At 43.3% G+C, this 20,086-nt stretch overlaps 1 protein-coding gene and 1 non-coding gene across 3 annotated transcripts in view; one reads left to right on the top strand and one right to left on the bottom strand.

The window, feature by feature from the left end:
* MTHFD1 (methylenetetrahydrofolate dehydrogenase, cyclohydrolase and formyltetrahydrofolate synthetase 1) overlaps positions 1–20,086 on the bottom strand; it is a 51,562-nt gene that overhangs the window by 2,764 nt on the left and 28,712 nt on the right. For both annotated transcript variants that reach the window (XM_006177756.3, XM_014553281.2), the window contains 14 exons: positions 18,635–18,681; positions 17,898–18,005; positions 17,695–17,769; positions 15,321–15,423; positions 13,333–13,409; positions 12,568–12,708; positions 11,287–11,355; positions 10,879–10,990; positions 10,644–10,783; positions 8,371–8,412; positions 5,943–6,043; positions 4,947–5,124; positions 2,509–2,616; positions 1,658–1,810 (listed from right to left, as the gene is read on the bottom strand). In XM_006177756.3, the coding sequence (XP_006177818.1) occupies positions 1,658–1,810; positions 2,509–2,616; positions 4,947–5,124; positions 5,943–6,043; positions 8,371–8,412; positions 10,644–10,783; positions 10,879–10,990; positions 11,287–11,355; positions 12,568–12,708; positions 13,333–13,409; positions 15,321–15,423; positions 17,695–17,769; positions 17,898–18,005; positions 18,635–18,681 (1,454 nt within the window). The remainder of the gene's footprint in view (positions 1–1,657; positions 1,811–2,508; positions 2,617–4,946; positions 5,125–5,942; positions 6,044–8,370; positions 8,413–10,643; positions 10,784–10,878; positions 10,991–11,286; positions 11,356–12,567; positions 12,709–13,332; positions 13,410–15,320; positions 15,424–17,694; positions 17,770–17,897; positions 18,006–18,634; positions 18,682–20,086) is intronic.
* Positions 2,114–2,183, top strand: TRNAT-AGU. Its single transcript has one exon. It is a non-coding gene; the product is annotated as a tRNA-Thr (tRNA).

Raw genomic sequence — 20,086 nt, 5'->3', positions numbered from 1 at the left:
CCTGAAATAGGGATTAGTAGGAAACACTGGTCGTATCAATAACCAGAAAATTTAAAAAAATGGAAAGATTATGTGGACACATATACAGAAAGTTACATTAAAACTCCAAAAAGAAGCCACCACATCTTGAATTAATACGTAAAATGCTCAGATCCTCTGAGCCCTGTTCAGGCCCCAACAGGAATTAGAAGGCGTGAAGAACAGTCACTGTTAAGCCATCTAGATTATGTGTGGAAATGTCTTGGTCCAAGCTGGCGTCTAACATGAGAATTTATTCTAGATGAGAAAGTTCTGAACTAGGCAGGCTGTGTTTCTCTCTGAACTTCAGGCCCGACTGCTTTCAGTTTTGCTTTCGTCTCTTAGAGTCACCCTCTTGCATGCAGACATCAGAAGTGACAACACTGCTTTTTCAGCTGCCAGCTGCAGACAATGTCTCCAGAAAGAACACACATTTCTGCAATATTCCAGGTGCTGGGTAAATGATTTGCCATTCCTATTAAAAAGGAATTTCTACAAACCCCAAGGACCGATGAGCATTATAATAGAGCAAAATCTCCTGTCTCTGGAGCGGCTGAGGGGCGCTGATTTGCAGGCACGTGTCTGACCACCACTGTCATGGGATGACACTGCCCCACAGAGAGCTGGGAGGTGCAGGGCTCCCCTCTTCAGTAACTTGCCCAAGGCCAAAACCAGTGGAGGTGAAAGTAGATTCGGCTTTAATGTTATGAACTGTTGACTCCATAATACCACCTCCTACCATTTCCTTACACTGAAAGAATAATAGCTCCGAAAGGAGACCTACTGGTTTCTTTTATCTGTGTATTGGCTTAGTTTACTATTTCAATCCTGTACTGCAGGTAAGTACAATCTGCAGACATAGGACACTGGCCAGATCTATGGGGGAAACCTGGGCACAGGACCAATGTTGACTCTGGGACAAAGTTAGTCCAGACTGTGATTATGCCCTTCAGCTTCCCTTTACCTCCCTGTTAGCAATTTTCCTCTTTAATATGCATAAAGCCCATAAGATAAGAAAGCATCTGATAATTAACTCATCTTAAAGCGTAAGTAAACAACCTCACCTTTCACATCTACAGGGTTTACTCACATTTGAAGGGGGAAATACTTTACTCAAAAATGATGAATTCCCTGAATTTTAGACGTAAGCTCCAGGCCTGTCAAGGAGACCCGGGAGACTCCTGGGTATATATCTGAAGGAAATTATTTCAAAAGGACACCTGCACCCCAATGTTCATAGCAGCACTATTTACAACAGCCAAGACATGGAAGCCACCTAAATGTCCATTGATGGATGACTGGATAAAGAAGTTGGGCTGAGTTAGTTGATGAAAGGTGCCCAATAAAAGTCAGCTGTGATTACACAGAAGCATTAACACAGCCTATGAATTAGGCTCATCCTGGACTCCGTCAAGGTCACACTGCCTCTGGGCAACAAAATGATTATTCAGTACAACCAGTCATGGCGTCATCCTTGAACTGACACTAAGATGGCCCAAGATGATTAATCATAACAGGCTGGATTCAACGGTCTCCTCAGCAGCGAACTCTGCTAATTCGGCATTTGTGTGATGGCTTCAGTAATCGATTTGAGGAGCAGAGGTGAATGAGCAGCCCTCTGCCCACAGCACTCACTTACCGTTCCCACCAGAGGGTACAGAAAACCAGCCCCGACACTGGCACGGATGTCTCTAATGGGCAGGACGAAGCCTGTGGGCATGCCTTTGAGCTCTGGGTTGTGAGACAAGGACAGGTGTGTCTTGGCCATGCAGATGGGCAGGTCCCCAAAGCCCTGGGGAATAGGGGCAGAAGTGGGACAAATGAAAAGCTGAAGATGCAACAAAGAACAACCGGGCACTGTGATGACGTGGCTTCTGCAATTTATGTGAACCATCTAACTCCCCTTATACCCCTTACATGGCACTACCCTCCTCCAGCTGGGTTATTATAGATTAAAAACCTTCATTGGGAGGAGGTGAGCACTTACAGCCATATTCCACAAGTGAATATCTTACCTTCATTTATATAACCAATTACAAACGATAGTTTGGAGCAGACGTGAGGATACAAGTAAAGGCACGCTTTCGGCAGGGAAGGATATAGCTCAGTGGTAGAGTGCATGCTTAGTATGCATGAGGTCCTGGGTTCAATCCCCAGTACCTCCATCAAATAAAAATAAATCTAATTACCTCCCTCAAAATAAAAAAAAATTTTAAAAATTAGAAAAAGAAAAAAAAAAAGCAGACTCTCAACATTTTAGTAAGACATTCTATGTTTCCTCACAGCTTTTCCACACACTTATATATCACCTCTGGGTAGATAAACAACGTGGGACTGGATCACCTAATTCAAGCTCAGCATTTTAAGAGGGGAGAAGGCTGCTGCCCAGACAGGTGAAGCAGTGCTTGGTAGGGCAGGAAGAATGCAGGCATCCTGACTCCAAGGCCTGCTGTAGGAAGAGATGAAAGAACAAACCAACCAAACAACTACCTGCTTTGTGTAGACTTCAGCTTTGTGCTGTGCTTCAGGGAGCAATTCAATGTCATCTGCCCCATAGATCTTCTGTGCAATGATCCTGATTTTATCCTCAACAGGGAGCTGACAGACAGGAAAAAGGGGAGACCGTGACTAAATACATGTGAAGACACTCACCGGGGACATGGCCATTTCCAGGTCAGAATCCCCAAAACGGCCAGAGGTGTTTTAATTTCTATACACTTACATGGATAGGCAAGTATTTTGAGGTTTAGTGGGTTAGAAACTTTTTTTTAATACCAAGCCCCAGATTTTATAAGTGGAAAATGTCCCAAAGGTATAAGGTTACTGTGTGCATGTGTGTGTATTTAAGATCTCACTAGGTACATTATAAACATTACTGCTGACTACCCAAGAACAACTATTTCTTCACAAGTGGAAAATAATACTCTAACGCTACAGACCAGTTTCCTGTGAAAGCAGATCTGGGATACTGTTTATGAAATAAGGCAACTGATACCCATCCACACAACCTGTTTTAATACAGTATATTGACTGTTAGTCACTGGCAGTGAGAAACAGTAATAAAATCATCTACATACCTAGAAAACAACCCAGTGACTTACACAATCAATATGCTTCAGGGATGGTGTGAAAAGACATGCTTTCCATAGCACCTGAAGCAAAGAGAGCAGTGGACGGAGGCCAGTGGCCTAACCAGTGACTTCTAGGTCTAATGAGGAAGTGCAGGGCTGCTTCCTCCAGGGCAACGCTTTCAGAAGTGGGGCCTAGCCTCTTAAATGCTGCTACAGACAAATTCAGGGCACTAGGATTCAGAGGAAACAGCATAGGGAGAAGCTGCCTAAAGGAAATGGGAGGGACAGCTACCCACAGGTAACCTGGATGAGCAAGTCACCAGAATTAGGCAATATGGGACTCTATGCTCCCTAGCAACTAAGGCTAAGAGAACACATTGAGTGACTTTTGTTTTTTGAAAGGAATAATCATCTATCCATGAAAATAAACATTTCCTTTTGAACTAAACAATAATAATTTATGAAGGGGCTTTGTAAAATGGATATAAATAAAGTGACTATTCAATTACAGCTTCATAAAGATGCAACAGAGATTATTTTCATATGCCTCTTATCATTGGAGCTCCAGCAATGCTAAGGCACATTCAGAACTTCTGAAGCAGAAGTACTTTTGTTGAAGGGTGACTTAAGACCAACAGATGCTGAATGAGACAAAAAGTGGCTGCCTCCTGTTTCTCAGAACAGAGAAGAGTTCCAAGTAGAAATGGGTTATAAAGTCCTCTTCTTCCAGGCCTCCTGCTTGCCTTCCAGGACTGGGGTTCCTAATTTAGGAACTGTGGATGGAGACTTAGAGAGGATGCCTATAAATGCTTTGTATTTGTGTGCAAATTTGTGTTCACGGCCATTTCCTACAAAGGTGATTGGCTGAACAGGTTTTCAAACCAGTTTATAAAACTAAATAAAGTGTCCAAGTCGATAGGAAAATGTTAATTAACTGTAATTAAGAGAAGTGTATTACATTTGCAAAGGGTAAAGAAAACAAGAAAATGTTAAGAGAATGTTAAAATTCAAGAGTAATAGGGTTTCTTCCTTCTATCTTTTTATGGCTAGTTTTGAAAGTCTATGATTATCTTCTAAAAACTAAGCCAAGGAGCAGCCTAGATGACACAAGCAGAAGTAGCTGCAACACCCATCCCATGTTCCGCACAAAGTTACCAACTGTTGTGGGCACACACTTAATGTCCAATCACATCCTGAAACACAGGATAGAGAACTGAAAATAAAATACAGCCCCATAATAAGAACAAACTTTCTGTGAACTAACTTTACTGTATCCCAGAATAAGCAGTGCTTCTGCCTGAGCCAGACCTATTATAATTTACTCAGTGATGGAAAAAAGGCTGAAGCCTGCTTGGGTGCTTTGGTTTTGCACCTGAGTGCTGCTCTGAACTTGAGGCAGCCCTGTACCAGGAAGTGCCCTTAGGACCACACTGCTTTCCCCTATGCTGGGCAGTGGTTGGAAAACTTTTCTGAGCTTGATGGAGCCCCTTGCCAATTTGCCATAATGTGGCTGGTGCCCTAGGGTAAAGACTGTAGTGAGCTACACTCTTGGTTCTATATGTAACCCTTTTCCTGCCAGCAGAGGGACTATACTATGAGCCTTTTCAAAAGCCAGGATGTGAGCCAACCTCCTGGGGCTTTCTTGCCTGGACCCCCTCCTCTAGAAGTAAGCAAAGCAGCAATGTGTGCTGGTAAGAAAGCGGTCTGGAGTTGGGAGTCTAGGCTGTGGTTGTATAACTCACCCACGTGGGAATCAAACCCACAGGCTGTAGCTGCTAAACATGGGCTCCAAACAAAAGCAGCCACACAGAAACCCAACTGTGCTTTTTGTTTTTTTGCACCCAGCAAGCAACCCACCTTGAGGTCATAGAGGAGCTGGAAGCTGCTGGGCGCCTCAGCTGCTCTCTGGACGGCCTGAGCCAGCGCCAGGGCGCCCTTGCCCCCTTCTGCCCAGTGAGTGCACTTCACTGCATCAAAGGCCCCATGCTCTCTGGCAAGTTGGCTGACGAGATCCAGCTCGGCCTCCGTATCTGTCCTGTAAAACAGGCAGCGCTTCGTGTAAAAGCACTGATGATGGCTGGAGAGGGCAGAATGCCATGTTTTTGCTATTAAAACCCATGTGAATTACCCATGGATAAACCGACACTAATCAAGTAATAGTGCCTGGGTTTGAATTGTAGCTCCACAATGTACTATCTGGAGACTTGCAGCCAGTTACTTAACCTTTATGTGCCTTGGATTCCACATGGGTATAATGGGAATAATCACAGTACATCATTGGGATGTCATGAGGCTTAGATGGTAAGTACACGCAAAGCACTTAAAACATTCTAGGCACATCATAAGGAATCGAAAAACACTAGCTTTAAGAAATCTTTGCTTCCCATTTTGCTGTGGTTAGACCCTCAGAACAAGACCAAAACTGGCACCATGATACCTAAATGACCCACATAAGTTCTCTCTTAAATGAACAGTTCCAGCTCAATAACGATTTGTCAGGATAACATCCCACCAGACCTGGTGAAATAATGGGACTCTGTAGGGCTACGATTAGAGACCAAAAAGAATATCTAATAACCGGCCCATGTTACCCACTTCACCCAGGGAGGAGGCACCCACAGGAGCCAAATTTGACTGCAGACCCTCAGCAGGTGAGGTGCTGTGTCGCTGTGACATAAGCGGTGCCTGTAATGCGGCAGGCTCTCATCGGCATCTCCCAAAGCACAGGCTTAACAACTAACAGCAGCAACTGCAGAACGAAACGAAGCTCAAAGCAGTGCTGCACAACTTGCTCCAGGCGACGTCTGCTGGCCGTTCTCCACAGTCCCCAGGACGCTTACACGCTGTACTCACTTGAAGGCATTCACAGCCACTACTACTGGAACTCCAAACATTCTGGCATTTTCAATTTGTTTCCTCAAGTTACTGAAGCCTTTTTCAACCAGCTCCAGGTTCTGCAGAAACAGCAAAAGGTCTGTGAGGTCAGAGAGCAGGACTGAAAACAGTTGCCAGTTCTTCTTAAGAGGGAAACTGTCTCCTTGAGCCAACAGCCACTCACTGTCAGGACAAGCGGCCAGAGAGCAGAGGTGCGGATGCGCTTCTCGGGCCACAGTGAGTTGCGCTCCAGAGCCTGCCACGCTGGAGTGGGGCTGGTGTATCTGCTGTCAGCCCACCGAATCTTAACACCTTATTTGCTGTTTGAAGGGCATCAGCTGCCCTTGAAAAAATTCTACTTATAACCCGTTTTATAGATTGTATGTACTTAGACGGTACAGTGATACAAACTGACTCTATTCAGCATGGCATAGGCCCTTCCATCAGAAGATACAGTGCCTGGTATTTGTCAGAAAACGTGGAGTCATCAGTGACGCTTTCAAAGGTTTTTAATGAACTCAACTATAAACCTTCCTGTGTCAGAAATAGGATAAATATCAACTTCAAGAAGCAAATACTATGAAATTTTAAAGGAAAGTAATTAAGGAAACACTTTAAAATATGCTTCCTGGAGCACTGCCTGCAGCATTGGAAAATTGCAAACACAAACCTCCTTCAATAGGGGACTGGCCAGTGAATTATGATATATGCACTCCATAAATATGTATCACACAGATGTTATGAAAAGTAAAATCATCTGTATTAGCGTGGAACCATTCAAAGATGTACTAAAACTCCAGAACTATGAAGAGCTTAATTCCATTTTTGGACAAATACAAAAATATATGTGTATATTCAGGAAATTTTTTAAAATGTTGAGATATGCACCAAACTGTTAAAAGGGGACTCAAATCATATATATTGTATTCTTGTATTGTTTAATTTTTCTTATACAAAGGGTACGTATTATGTAAGTTTAAAATCCATATAAAAATACATTAAATATTTTTCAAATGAAAATGTCAGTCTTATACAAAAGTATGTACATTAGATTGTGAGTAAAAACCCAGCATTAATAGTGCTTGGTTTGTGGTTTCCATAATACAGCAGAAAAAAAGGGTAAGTTTAAGGCAGAAAACAATTGAGATCATTATAAACATGATTTATACTTTTCTTCCCTTTAATAATTGAAAACTGAGATTAGAATTTAGTTGGTATTTTAAAGGGCACAGCTAATTCCTTACTTCTAGTCACACAAAAACCAATTAATATGTAGGACTGATTGAGAACAGTTTTAAATAAGCAGAATTTCTTAAATGAAGACACCAGCTGGGCCAGTTAGGGGCAGTCACTCTAATTAGACACAGGAAAAGGCTGCGGGGTGGCAGGAGGGCCAGATCTGTGAATTCCCCTCCTACGCATGAATCAGACAAATGACCATAAAAGGCAAATCATAACTCAGGAGACAAGCAGACTCAAGGCACCAGTAGTTCTTTTCTAGCTGCTTTTGAATCACTTCATCTGGGGGCTGAACAGTGACCCTGTACTGCTTGACAATTTAAAAGCCTCCCAAAAAGGCAGAAATCATAATTAACAGCGATAGCGGCCGACCTTACCATCTCATACAGGGGCCCTTCTCTTGCCGGACCACCCCAAACTGGTGCTAGAGATGTTTCTTTGATGGGAAATGATATAAATATGAAAAGGCTCATGCTCCCAATTCTTCTTTGAGCTCCCGCTTGATGTCATAAACCAAATTAGCTCATGAAAATTTTGCCTAGAAAAATAACCAGGATGCTGACCATATCTCAGCCCTTTAATATGGATTTAAGTCTGCAGAGGAAAAAGCATTTCAAAAAAAGGCCCTACTTGCTTCTAAAACGAATGGTATTTGGAAATCAACCAGCCAATGCAGGGAAGACTAGGAAACTTCCATCGTCTAGGGCAGGGTTTCTCAAGTGCAGCACTAGACATTTTGGGCTGAGCATTTCTTTGTAGTGGGGATTGGCCTGTGCATTATGGAATGTTTAGCAGCCATCCCGGGGCTCTACCCACAGGATGCCAGTGGCAACCCCACCTCGAGTTGTAACAATCAAAAACGTCTCCAGACACTGCCAAATGCTCCTGGGTGGGGGTGGGGGGGAATTGCTCCAGACTGAGAACCACCCACCGGTCTAGGAGAGTGGTCTTACTGACATCCTATGTGGGCAACTGCTGTATGAGGCCGCTCTTCCTGTTTCCTCTAACAGCTCTGCAGCACACCGAGGGCCATCGGCATCCCTTGCTCCGAGGTGCTTCCCTGGGTCACAGTGACAGCCCTGCTCATTTCTAAATGGGTCAGGCTGAGAAATGTGGATTCAGCATGTGGTGCTTTCTAGGACAAATAATTAGAAATGACTGCAGTTACCTCCTCTATGTAAGCCTTGGGAAGAGGAAGTCCAGCAGTCACCTGGAAGGAAAAGAAGCAAAGTCAGAGGCATTTTCCATTTACAATTAGACTTTAGCTTAAAATGGTGCTTTGCCCTGTGTTAAAGGCCAGAAGCTGCAGGCTTAGGGGGATACACAGTAGTAGGAGGCTGTTTTCTGCCCTAAGGATTAGAGCATATGACCAGTTCTACAGCACAGAACAAAAATAACGGCTTGGAGCAGAGTGGGAGACCTTTGTGGCCTGAACTGAGGAGGTGAGAAGAGATGGCTCTAAGGCGGCGGGCGGGGGAAGGGATGTGCTCTCGCGGGGCAGTTACCCCAGTGAGGGACGCGGACAGCAGTAGGGGTGGGAGCAAAGGTGAGTGTAAGGAGAGAGACAGCTGTCAGCCCTGCAAAGCCCCCCTGAGATGTCCACTGCAGCATCTGTGACACGCCCTGCGACGGGCTCAAAAGCTGGTCCATGGAGCCAGCCCACGCCTTTGTGGAGCTGAATCAGAGCGCATGAGCAACGCAAACAAGAGTGAAACACAAGATTTTCTTTCTCTACAGGCGCTCACTATTACAGAGGTACCTGGTGGGGCAGCCCTGCTGCATCCACAGGGAAGTGCATGGGGGTGAAGGTGCCGACTCCAGGGACCCACTGTGGGCAATGAACAGTGATTAAGAAGCCTTCAGCTTGGTCAGCTCCCATTCCTCAGAGACAGTGCGGCACTCCAACTCCAAAAGGGGCCCCAGAGAGGCGGGGTGGGAAGCAGGGCCCTGAGGCTCACGGAGCTCCACGAGGTCCCCTGAGCAACAGGTGTGGCTCCTTGTTGGAGCTGTGTGGAAAGCTCTCCATTCAGTACTGCCCAGCGTACACAGTCACATTATTTTTCAGACAGTGACACTGGGAGGAAAGGAGGGAAGGAGGAAAGTGACCTCATGGCGTGAGGGTGAGTGAGGGGGTGTGAGACAGAGAAATGTTGGTTCTGATCAGGAAGAGAAAGGAAGTCCGTCCTGCACTCCTGGGAGAAAGGGGCATCCTGGGTTAGGAGAGCTCCTGGTGCCCGCAGACAAGTAGGACTGGAGAGGTGTGCTGGGGTCAAGATGGCCGTGGCTCACACTGCGTGGTCTGGGGACCTAATCCTTTCATGGGGCCCAAGAGGTCAAGGCTATTTCCGTAACAATTCTAAGATATCATGGCTCTTTTCGCTCTCATTCTCTCACTGAGTGTATGATGCACTTTCCCAAAGATTATGTAACATGTGATAACAGATCAAGTGCAGAAGATGAGAATCCAGGGATCTTCCATTAAGCAAGACACTGAAGAGATCTGAAAAATGTACAATGCCTAGGTGTTTTGGAAAATACAGTCACTTCACTGTAAAAAATGCTGTTTATGTTAATATTTGATTTCTAATATAGTAAATACCAGTAGACATAACCCACTGAGCCAAAAGTGTAAAGAAGTTCTGAGACCAAAATTCTTGAGAACTGCTGTGTTAGGAAACCCTGATCACTGCACTAAGAAGTACTGACTTTCTTCTGCAGGTGAGGGAAAACTCATTTCTCAAGTTACAAGACCAGCTCCTGGAGGACAGGAATTTAATACTTCTTCAAATACTTTCTGAAAACTAGCACCATTTCTTCACATGCAGGCACTGAAGAAAAAGAGTTAAAGTAAGAGAACACAAAGTACAATTTCTAAGCAGTATGAGTTTCAGGAAAACACAAAGCTCAGGTCGGAGCTGAAGATAAAGTGTCCTAACCTCTGTTTCTCCCATCACCCGGAGGCTGTCCTGAGCATCCCTGCACTCCTCCTTCCCCGCCGACTCCAGGCGGTCCGTGGTCCTGCCCAGCACGCACCTCTCAAGAAGGGGCTGACCTCTAGCTCGGCTAAATGGTTTGCTTGGCTGGCTGCCAGTGTCACCATTTAGAGGGAAATGGGACTCAGAATTTAAAAGGACAGTCTGAATATAAAGGAGTTTTTGTAAGTATAGAGAAACATGTGTCCTTGGAGGGGCCGAGATATTATCAGATGTTTTCCTCAGAAAGGCAGGCCGTGAAGGCAGCCTGGGCTCCGTTAAAACACTGAGAGCTGGGCTGCCTGTGAGTGATGAGGCAGCCCGCACAAGTGCTGTCTGAACACCCCCTGCTTTCGGCATCCTATTCATCGTGAGGCTGAGAGCAGCTTAATGAAGAAACAGGCACAAGTCATCCAGCTTCCTTCAGAACATTTCTGAGAATCCAACTCCTCCAACTCCTGATCCTCACCGTGGGGCCGCCTCCGTGCATCTTCAGAGCCCTGACAGTGGCAACAAGCACCACCACGTGAGGGCGGAGGCCCGAATACCGGCACTTGATGTTAAAGAACTTTTCCATTCCAATGTCTGCTCCAAATCCTGCTTCGGTCACTGTAAGTGAGGAGAAACGCAACTAAAAATGCCATCCCAACTCCCTGGATGTTATAAGAAAAGCAGTCTCTCACTGATTTCGCACAAGTACTCACCTACAAACCCTTCAGGACCAACAAGCTTGAGTGCGACCTGGTCTGCGATGATGGAAGAATTCCCGTGCGCGATGTTGGCGAACGGCCCCGCGTGAACAAACACTGGAGTGCCCTGTGGATATTGAGACGTCATGAGCAAAGATGCCAATCCTGCTTCAGAAGGGATGACACGGCCCAGGGGACAGAAGTTAGCTATAGAATCCTAAAGAAGAAGACTTCCCATGGGAAAGTATGAGGCTGCCTCTCTTTATTTTTCAGTAAAGTCCCTGTCACAACTGTGAGAAAGGACAGGAAGAAAGGGATGAGCAGGGAGAGAAGGTCTCAGATCCCTGAGAACAGTGGGCTTTACCACCACTCCGCTCCAAATGCAGGAAAACAACCCGGGAGGGCGGGAGTCACTCTGCTCACCTCAAGTGTCTGCATGAGATTGGGCTTGATGGCGTCCTTCATAAGCACCGTCAATGCCCCACTCACTCCCTAGAAAACAAAAGTAAGAGTCGTCGATTCCTACCAACAAGAAAACCAAGCCAAAATCAACATTCTTATGTCTTCCCTCTTTAACCATCTTGGACCAATTAGCACTTTTACCTAAACTAGACCATCCATTCATTTGTTTATTTATTTTGGGATATAATATGAAGTTACCAATTATCTTAAGGGAGAACAGAGAATGAAAATGACATCTGTATGTAAATTCTGGAAAGACAGGGAACCCTGGTAACGAACACCTCAGTCAAGCTCTGCTGCTGACCCACGTGGGGAACCCACTTTAGACCAGTTCCCAGAGTCTGGAACTACATGTAACTCTAGTGTCTGGCGGAGACGGCTGTAAACCAGATTCAGTATGCGTCTCCTGGGCCTTAGACTGAAAATCCACCCAGGAGTTCAACACTAACTCGTGCATTATGTCCCTCTTTTAAGCCATCCAACCACAGATAAACAAACCGGTATCAAAGTAAGATAAAGCTGTATTCACTTATATTCAGTTTTAATGAGTTTCTAAGTTTCTAGTTTAGGTATAAAAATTTAAAACAATTTCCTTTCTTACACATATTAACTGTGAAAACTGGAAATTACTATTGCCCCACTTTTCTGAATTCATCTATCATACCGCTAACCACAGGCCAACCATTTTGGTGCATATCAACACAAATATGCTTTAAAAAAAATTAATCCATAAGATCATCTCATTCCAAACTTCATAATCCCATGTAGACTGTTCAGAAATAATCTCGAAGTGGACAAGCCTAGTAGGATCATTAGAAGAACCGGCTGAGTCATTCCCGATGTGAATATGGTGCCAACGAGCCTCTGCCAAGGGTCCCCTGTGCTGGGAGGCCTGCCACGGGGAGGGGCCACGGTGTGACTCCAACTCAGCTCAGAGGGCCTCACTTGGACTCTCGATGCTCTCTAAACTGGAGTCGTGCAGCCTCTTTTGGAAATACTCACAGGCTGAAGATACTGCTCAAACCACCTGAAACCTGTGGTCTGTTACTGGAGCATACCGCCTGTCACTCACTATGAAGTATTTTTTATAAACGTCATAATTATCTTTTAAATAGCAAGATCGTATGAATTTATTAATTTCAGCAGCTTAAGTACGGCAGTTTTTGTTATCGGTCACGGCTGAGACATGCTGGGACAATAGACACAGATGCGTCACCAAGTCTAGAGCGCCAGGGCACCCACCAGGTCTTCAGTGCTGATGGGCTCCCCTTTCTTGCTGGATGCCACCACCATTTTGCTCAGTCTCTCTCTCATGTCTTCTAGAGAACTGGTGAGAGCCAGGACAGCCATGATTTCACTGGCCACAGAGATATCAAACTGGGTCTGTCGGCAGGGAAAAGACACAACAGGGAAAACCGTGTTAAACCAGACATGTGAACTGCGAAAGCAATCTGTGTTTGCACCCGAGACCCAAACAAATAGCTTAAAAGGACAGAATAAAATAGTACGCAAATAACTCAATGAAAATAACCCCCCAATAGCAAAAACTTGTAATTAATTATTCCAAGACCTTGAGTAATCAATTTTTACAAATAAATGTTCCAGTAGGACCAATAATCCCCATGAAGGCAGCTTATAATCATGTGATTACGGTTTCCCTAACATACAAGGGAACAGCACTGAAGCTCTTACACCAAAGAGACATACTATGAAATGGCCACCAAAAAGCAGCAGTTTTAATCAATTTAGGTACAAGGATATTTACTCGGGGCTCTCCACCTTCAGGAAAAAAATGAGGGGGGAAAACATACAGGTGACAATGGGATCTACTGCAAAAGCTGTCAGGAGTGCTCAATACCCCACACACCTACTCACTCACATTTTAAAAGGGAGGAGGCAGAACAACACCTGGCAGTATCAGTGCACCGGGAGAGGATGGAGGAGGAGAGAGGAAGCAAGGACCTCGTTCCCATGAGCTGATGTACTTGGAAAGGAACAGATAGTTACCATCCGTGTGTGCCCCTTCTCCGTCGGAGCCTGTCCAATTGTGATCTTCCTCAGGAATCTATCGTTGGTATCCAACACTACAGCATAAAGAGGTTAGGAAGAAAAGATACAGTAGGAAGGGAAGACACAGTAGATTCAGTAGAAAGTAGAAAGAGAAAAGGACCATAAAGGTAAAGGAACCAGCAGAACTTTAAAGCAACAAGTCCAACTTAATGACCATCTATCAATAATTTGATTTTAAACTTAATGGTAAAGCTAGAATATGGGTCCAAGTTAAGTACTGATGCTCACATACCACTGATGTACAGGAATTAAAGACAGGAATGTGGAGTGGCTTGGTTTTATTCTGCCTAGAAAATTTGAACAATTAACTAGAAATCTGGAATCTATTTCAAAGCGTATTTCATAGCCCATGAAAAACAGGGCAAGCCATAGTTTTTCAAAAGGCCGAGGTCTGCATTGTTCTGTGGGATGACTCACTGACCTTACACACTCCTGAGACAAAAGGGCCATAAGCACAGGGCAAAGACAATGCCTTCTGAAGTGGGCTGGGTAACAGCCCTGCTTTTTCCTTCAGTGCAGTTAGAAGAAATAATTTCCGTTCTGATGCCAGAGTAATTATCCAATTGCATACCCTTGGAAAACATGGCAAAGATCAACCTACTAACTAAACTTAACCCTCCTCCTACATCGAACTACTGTGAATTTCAGTGTTTTCCCAATTTTGTTTTTTATATTACATGCCAAAAATAACAACAAAACATATAATGAACAGCAGCAAACCAGTTCGCACTCTTTTAGGGTAGGTCAAAGCGGAGAGGCATTTTTAAGGTACTTGGCAACATGCCAAGTTATTTTTCATAAAGACTGTAATAATTTAAACACCAAAAGCAGTGTCGTATACAGCACTTGGACACACACACACACCCCCATCTGATAAGTGAAGTATGTAATGTGTTATTGGAGCCTACCCTTATTTTTCAAAAACAGAACAAAATTTTAAAAAGTATCAAGTTCCTTATATCTAACTTCTCTGTATGAAGCAGCCAGTCAACGGGTATGATCCATATTTTTGTCTGCTTCTACTTTCTTAGAAAGCATGAATTTTCATAAAGCAAAGGAAAACTGAATGAGATACTAAATTTTCAAAACAGATCTTTAGCTTATTCCTCAAAATATTATATTATGTGTCTAAAGCTACTGAAGCAGAGAAATAGCAGTGTTGAGTTAGATATTACGAGTTGCCTTAAAAATGTCAGTAGCTAGCACAGTTACTGAGCCAATGACAATCACAAAAAAAGTCAATAAATTGGTTGTCAGCTGTATTCTGCGCATTGGATGAAAAGTCCTTCTCAGCAGTGATAGAGTTAGGTGGATACGCTGTTGGTACAAAATAAAACTCTAAGCCATGCTAATTGTACATAGAGAAAAGCAACTCATGGTGGTGAAACCGGGCAACTCACTCAATAACCTGTTAAGTGTTTAAACCTTGAAGGCTGCCTACTTTGTTACAAGAAAGTTTAATAAAATGAGGTAAAAATGAGAAAAATCAAGTCACTTATGCCAGACGAGAGCGCTAAGACTAAAGGACAACATGATTCAGGAAGTGATTCAACATGACTTCTCTACTTCATGACACCAAAACTTCTTGCATAAAATGAAATTTGCAAGATGTTATTTTTGGTTTATGCATGAACTTCTGTAAAGCCAATCTCTTCACACCAATCAACACTGAACAGCCAGCAAAACGTCCGGCTAACCAAACGAGAGGAGGTTTGATTACACCTAAAAAGGGGAGAGATTGATGGAGGTAGTCGAAAAAAATGATCAAGTTGCCATCTTAATCAGGCCTTAACTACAAAAATACCAACACGCAAGCTTCTGGACCTCACATTTTACCAACTCTTAGGGAGGGCATGGGGCGTGCAGTATAACCAGACCAGTGGCGGGCAGGGGGAGTTGGGGGGTGTTGTGCACTGCTCTGGTACCTCTTTGCCAAGTTATAGTTTCCGGATCAATGTCCAGTCTTGCAAATCTGTTTATCTCTTCATCTGTCAGTGTGGTAGGGTCGGTCTTTTCGATGCCTAGTCTCTGAAGAGGTAGGGAAATTAAAACAAAAATAAGACAAAACAAACAAATGTACACCAAATTAAAAAAAGAAATTTATCCCTATCTCCAGATAGGGTCCCCTCTAAGGAAATACGAACCCTATTAAATTCAGAAGGGAAAACTATGATCCTTTCGGTTAAATGTGTTTCCCACTCACACAAGTACAAAGGTATTATTAACACAATTGTCCCTGTCACTGGGCACCAGAGCATGTCCCTAAACCAAAGCCCTATGTAAGCACAGTGACCAAAAAGCATTGTACCCAATTCATTGTATGCAGATATAATGAAAGGAAAAGATGTTCAAAGCTTTTTCAATCAGTTGAGAATCCCCATTCGATGCAAAATTAGGAAGGGCAAAAATAAATATCCACAATAGAAATCAACGTAAATCACTTCTGCATGCTTTTGAAGTAGCACTACTCTTTCACTGCCTTCTTACTGTTTCAAAAGGCACAAGAAGGGTTTGGCTCTTCCTCCTCATAGAACTTGGGAATTCGTTTATTTACAAGGTGTACCATGGTCACATCCTGAAATGGAAAGTGCTTGTAAAATGTATTCTCTTTTTCTTATAACTTGAGGTAGATCTGAGTGGGCCCAGCAAGCCCTTCTCTTCCCATAGGTCCTGTGTGGTGAGGACTTTGTTTTAAAACCTCAGGTGTGTCATCAGAGCTGGTGTTCACTGGCTTGTCAAATAGCCTCCACAAGCCTGGCACGTGACACTGTTTACAGAAGTCAGCAAAATCCTGAGTCATTAAGCCAAGAATCTGCTGTTGACAACCCACTCTTGACTGAGCACCCGGGGACTAGCTGATAACAGTGCAAGAGAGGATGCTTAGGGACCGGGAAACAGGAGACTGAAGTTCTAGTTCCAATCCGACAAGGGGTGCTGTGGCCGTGGACAAGTCCTTTGATGTTGAATGCCAGAGCTTCTTAACGGATCATTTTTTTAAACATCTAGTCCAGCCCCTCCCCACATCTGACAGAAAGTTCCATCAGCAAAGGTAAGATTAAAAGTTGCCTGCTCTTTCCATGGCACTTGCTGCCTTGCAGAACACAACTCTTACAAAACAGGGTAAGAACCGACTTACCTCATGCGTAAGATTCTAGGGGGGAGTGTGAAAACAAAGAGAAGCTAAGAAATATCAAACTGTATAAATGTCACTTTTTCTTAAGTCCAGAGAAGAATGCATATATTTAAATATAAATCATGACAGAATTGTAAAGCAGGTAGGGCAAAATGTAAACTATTTCTGCATCTGGGTAAAGGGGAGCATCACGGAGTATTCTCACAGCATCAAAATACTAAGTTGCAAAAAATTAAAGTGAGTGTTAACTATTATTGATAATAAGGCAGCACATACCGGTGAGTGAATGCGTACCTGTGCCAGGCAGTCTAAAGAATATTTATAGATACATAAAATTTCCTTCATATGTAAAAGTAACACAGAAATATATTTTTGAGTTTTATTTTTAAAATCCTCCTGTGCTATCCCTTTTTGGTCATACCTTCCCTGATCCATAACTTCTGGCACCCGCTGATCTGCTCTCCATCACTATTGCTTTGTCTTTTTAAAGAATGTCATATACCTGGAAGCATACAGTATGCAACTGTTTGAGACTGGCTTCTCTCACTCAACGTGCCTTTGAGATTCATCCAAGTTGTTGTGTGTATGAACAGTTCATTCCTTTTACTGTATAGACATACCAGTTTATCTGTTCACCCACCGTGGGACATGTGGGTTGTTTCTAGATTTTGGAAATTATCAGTAAAGCTGCTAAGAAATTCATGTTTTTGTATGAACACAAGTTTGTATTTCTCTTGGCTTAACACCTAGGAGTGGAATTTCTAGGCATATGGTACATGTATGTTTAATGACTATATATTTGTTACAGGAAGTCAAATAAAATAGAGAAGTAACCACTCTTGATTAAGGTCCTGATGCTGGGAAGAGCAGGTATTCAAACTGCTGTGCTGGCATCCTGACTCCTATATGCTATAAAGGAAGTGTCACTCCTCTTCTTAGCTGAGAGCAGGTTGTCAGTGCTCTATTTATTCTGGGACTAACCACTAAAAATTTACAGTTAAATGAGAAACAACCTCTACCACCAATTTCTGCTATTTATATCATGACCTTATGATTATGGTTATGGATATAATTTGATGCAAAACAGGCTACCTTAAGGAGATTTTTACCTCCTTATCATTCACCCAAATTCATACTAATCAAAAATGAAGAAGAGAGACGCTTACCTGTAACCTTCGGATTTGGATATCAGAGAACGTTCTCACTCCATTTACTGATGGTACCAAACGATTAAAGAGAGCCTTAAGAAAAAGGAGGAAAAGGGCTGTTAAATGAGAGGAACCACAATGCCGTTATCGGCACTCGAGGGCCCCATATTAATTCAGTGCTTTAAACCCTTCACAAGTGCCCTGCGGCCTCAGCAGCCTACCTTGTCTGTCTGGGTCTGTTCGTGGAACATCCGGGCGTCGATGGCTGCAGCAACGAGGTTATTCGCTGCAGTGATGGCGTGGATGTCACCAGTGAGGTGGAGATTAAACTACAAAAGGGCAGAGGCCACATCAGCCTTCCAAGGTCTCTGCATCTTTCCAACATCACTGTACTGTAACCAAACCAATCCCTACACTAAAGCCAGTGGGAAACGGATGGCAGCACAGCTAGCGGACAAACGCCCAACACAGATAGCTCTTGAGAACAAATTACTATGTGTCCCCAGAAGGAACTGTGATTTTCAATAAGAGACAGGTCCAGTAGCCACAAATGCCACACCACCGGGATCAACGGCAACACTGGATGAGTAAGAACACTCACACCCTCTGAGCAGTGAGCAAGCAGCACACCGGATCAACCCAACTCCACGCCTATACGTTGCTCCCAGTGCGTAGTTATTACTCTGAATTCACTTCATGTTGGTTTGTCCCTATCTCATGCTTTATCTGATCACCTGCTTAAAATGACTATTTCCACTGAAAGCCAGACTTTGAAGTCCTTGTCATGTTAAAAAAACTAAGCAGTTTAAAAATTAGCAAATTGAGATTTTTTTTTCCTTAAGTGTTGCTTCAGCTACAAGTCATTTGTCCACTAAGACCTTAACAAAAAAGGTTAATCTTGGAAAGGAAAACCTATTAAAAAAAAAGTCTACTTCAACGAAATCCCGGATCACATTACCTCTTCCATTGGAATGACCTGTGAGTAGCCACCGCCTGCAGCGCCACCTAGAGGACACGTCAAGGGTGAGGACTCAGGTTAAGCATGTTTCTCCATGACTTGGATATCAAATAAAAGCAAATCGGTTTTCATCACTGCTATGCATATTATTTTATTTACTTTTTCCAACCATTTGGACAGATTTGATCAAGTGTTTCCTAATTTTCTTTATCAAGCTAAACCATTTGATCTTGTTCATGCTGAATAGTGTCTCAGTTGGATCCGAATCTAACTGATGAAACCATGAACACATACATAACCTACTCACTATCTTTAGAAACAGGTGCCCCGTGATTCCTACCATGTGTTAAAAGACCCAGCCTACAGTTACATAAAAGCAGACCTGTTCAGTTTCCTACTCTTATAAACACTACTCTGACATTTTAAAAAAAGAATATTTAAAATACACACACCAACAGAGACTGCAATTCTTCCTAAGTAGGACACACATTTTAGAAAACAGCTTAACTGCTAGATTTTTGCTGGCCCATTTGGATTATTAACCAAAAGTCAGTTAAAAAAAAGTGTCCAGGTTATCAGGTTATCAGTGAGATAAAAGTCAATTTGAGGTAATGGTTTTTTGTGTGGGCTTTTTTGCGAGGCAGAGATCACGCAATGAAAATGGGGCAATTCGTGTTAAGAGGAAAAGCAGAGCGCTGGGTTCAATAAGCAGAACAAGGAGGGAGGGTATAGCTTAGGGGTAGAGTGAGTGCTAAGCATGCACGAGGTCCTGGGTTCAACCCCCAGTGCCTCCACTAAAATAAACAAACAAACAAATCTAATTATTATCCCCCCCCAAAAAAAACCAAACAAAAAGCAGAACAAAGGGAAAGGCTCATTCTGAATTAAAAGGGGCTTGTTAAGACAAGCTCAAAAGCAGAACTAAGTTAACACACTTGGCTAAAGAGGGGCAAAAGTGTACCCTGTGTAAAGATTCATAGTAACCACTAGAACAAGCAGGTATGTGACACCCTAACACTAAGCAAATGACAAAGCTAACGCTGAGAACCTATTACAATCAATAATAATCTGAATTAGAAGAACACCATGCTGCAGTCATCAAAAACTGATGGCAAAGTACGGTTACTGATGTGTTTTCATCTCATCAGAAGAAATGCTGTTTTAGAGCCTGAAATAGACCCGGGGGCTCCCTCTGGTACTTGAAGACAGTGCCTTGACCAAGTTACCTCTGAAGTCCCAGATGCCACTGTAAGTGGTGATAATACTACCCTATATTAGAAAATAAAACAACTGGCAAAGACCGCTTAGCACAAAACCTGGCACAAAGCTTATATTTAATAAGCAAAGGCTTTTCTTACTCCCACATGGGAAACATCTGTAGGGTCTGTCTTTGTCTCTAGAAAGTCAGCATGGTGATCAGTCTCTGTGATTACCTTCACTGTTACTGTGACA

The sequence above is a fragment of the Camelus ferus genome, chromosome 6 (assembly GCF_009834535.1).
Source record: "Camelus ferus isolate YT-003-E chromosome 6, BCGSAC_Cfer_1.0, whole genome shotgun sequence".
In the NCBI taxonomy this organism is placed as follows: domain Eukaryota; kingdom Metazoa; phylum Chordata; class Mammalia; order Artiodactyla; family Camelidae; genus Camelus; species Camelus ferus.
The sequence above is the reverse complement of the archived record's forward strand: the minus strand, read 5'-3'. Positions and strand labels throughout refer to the sequence as shown.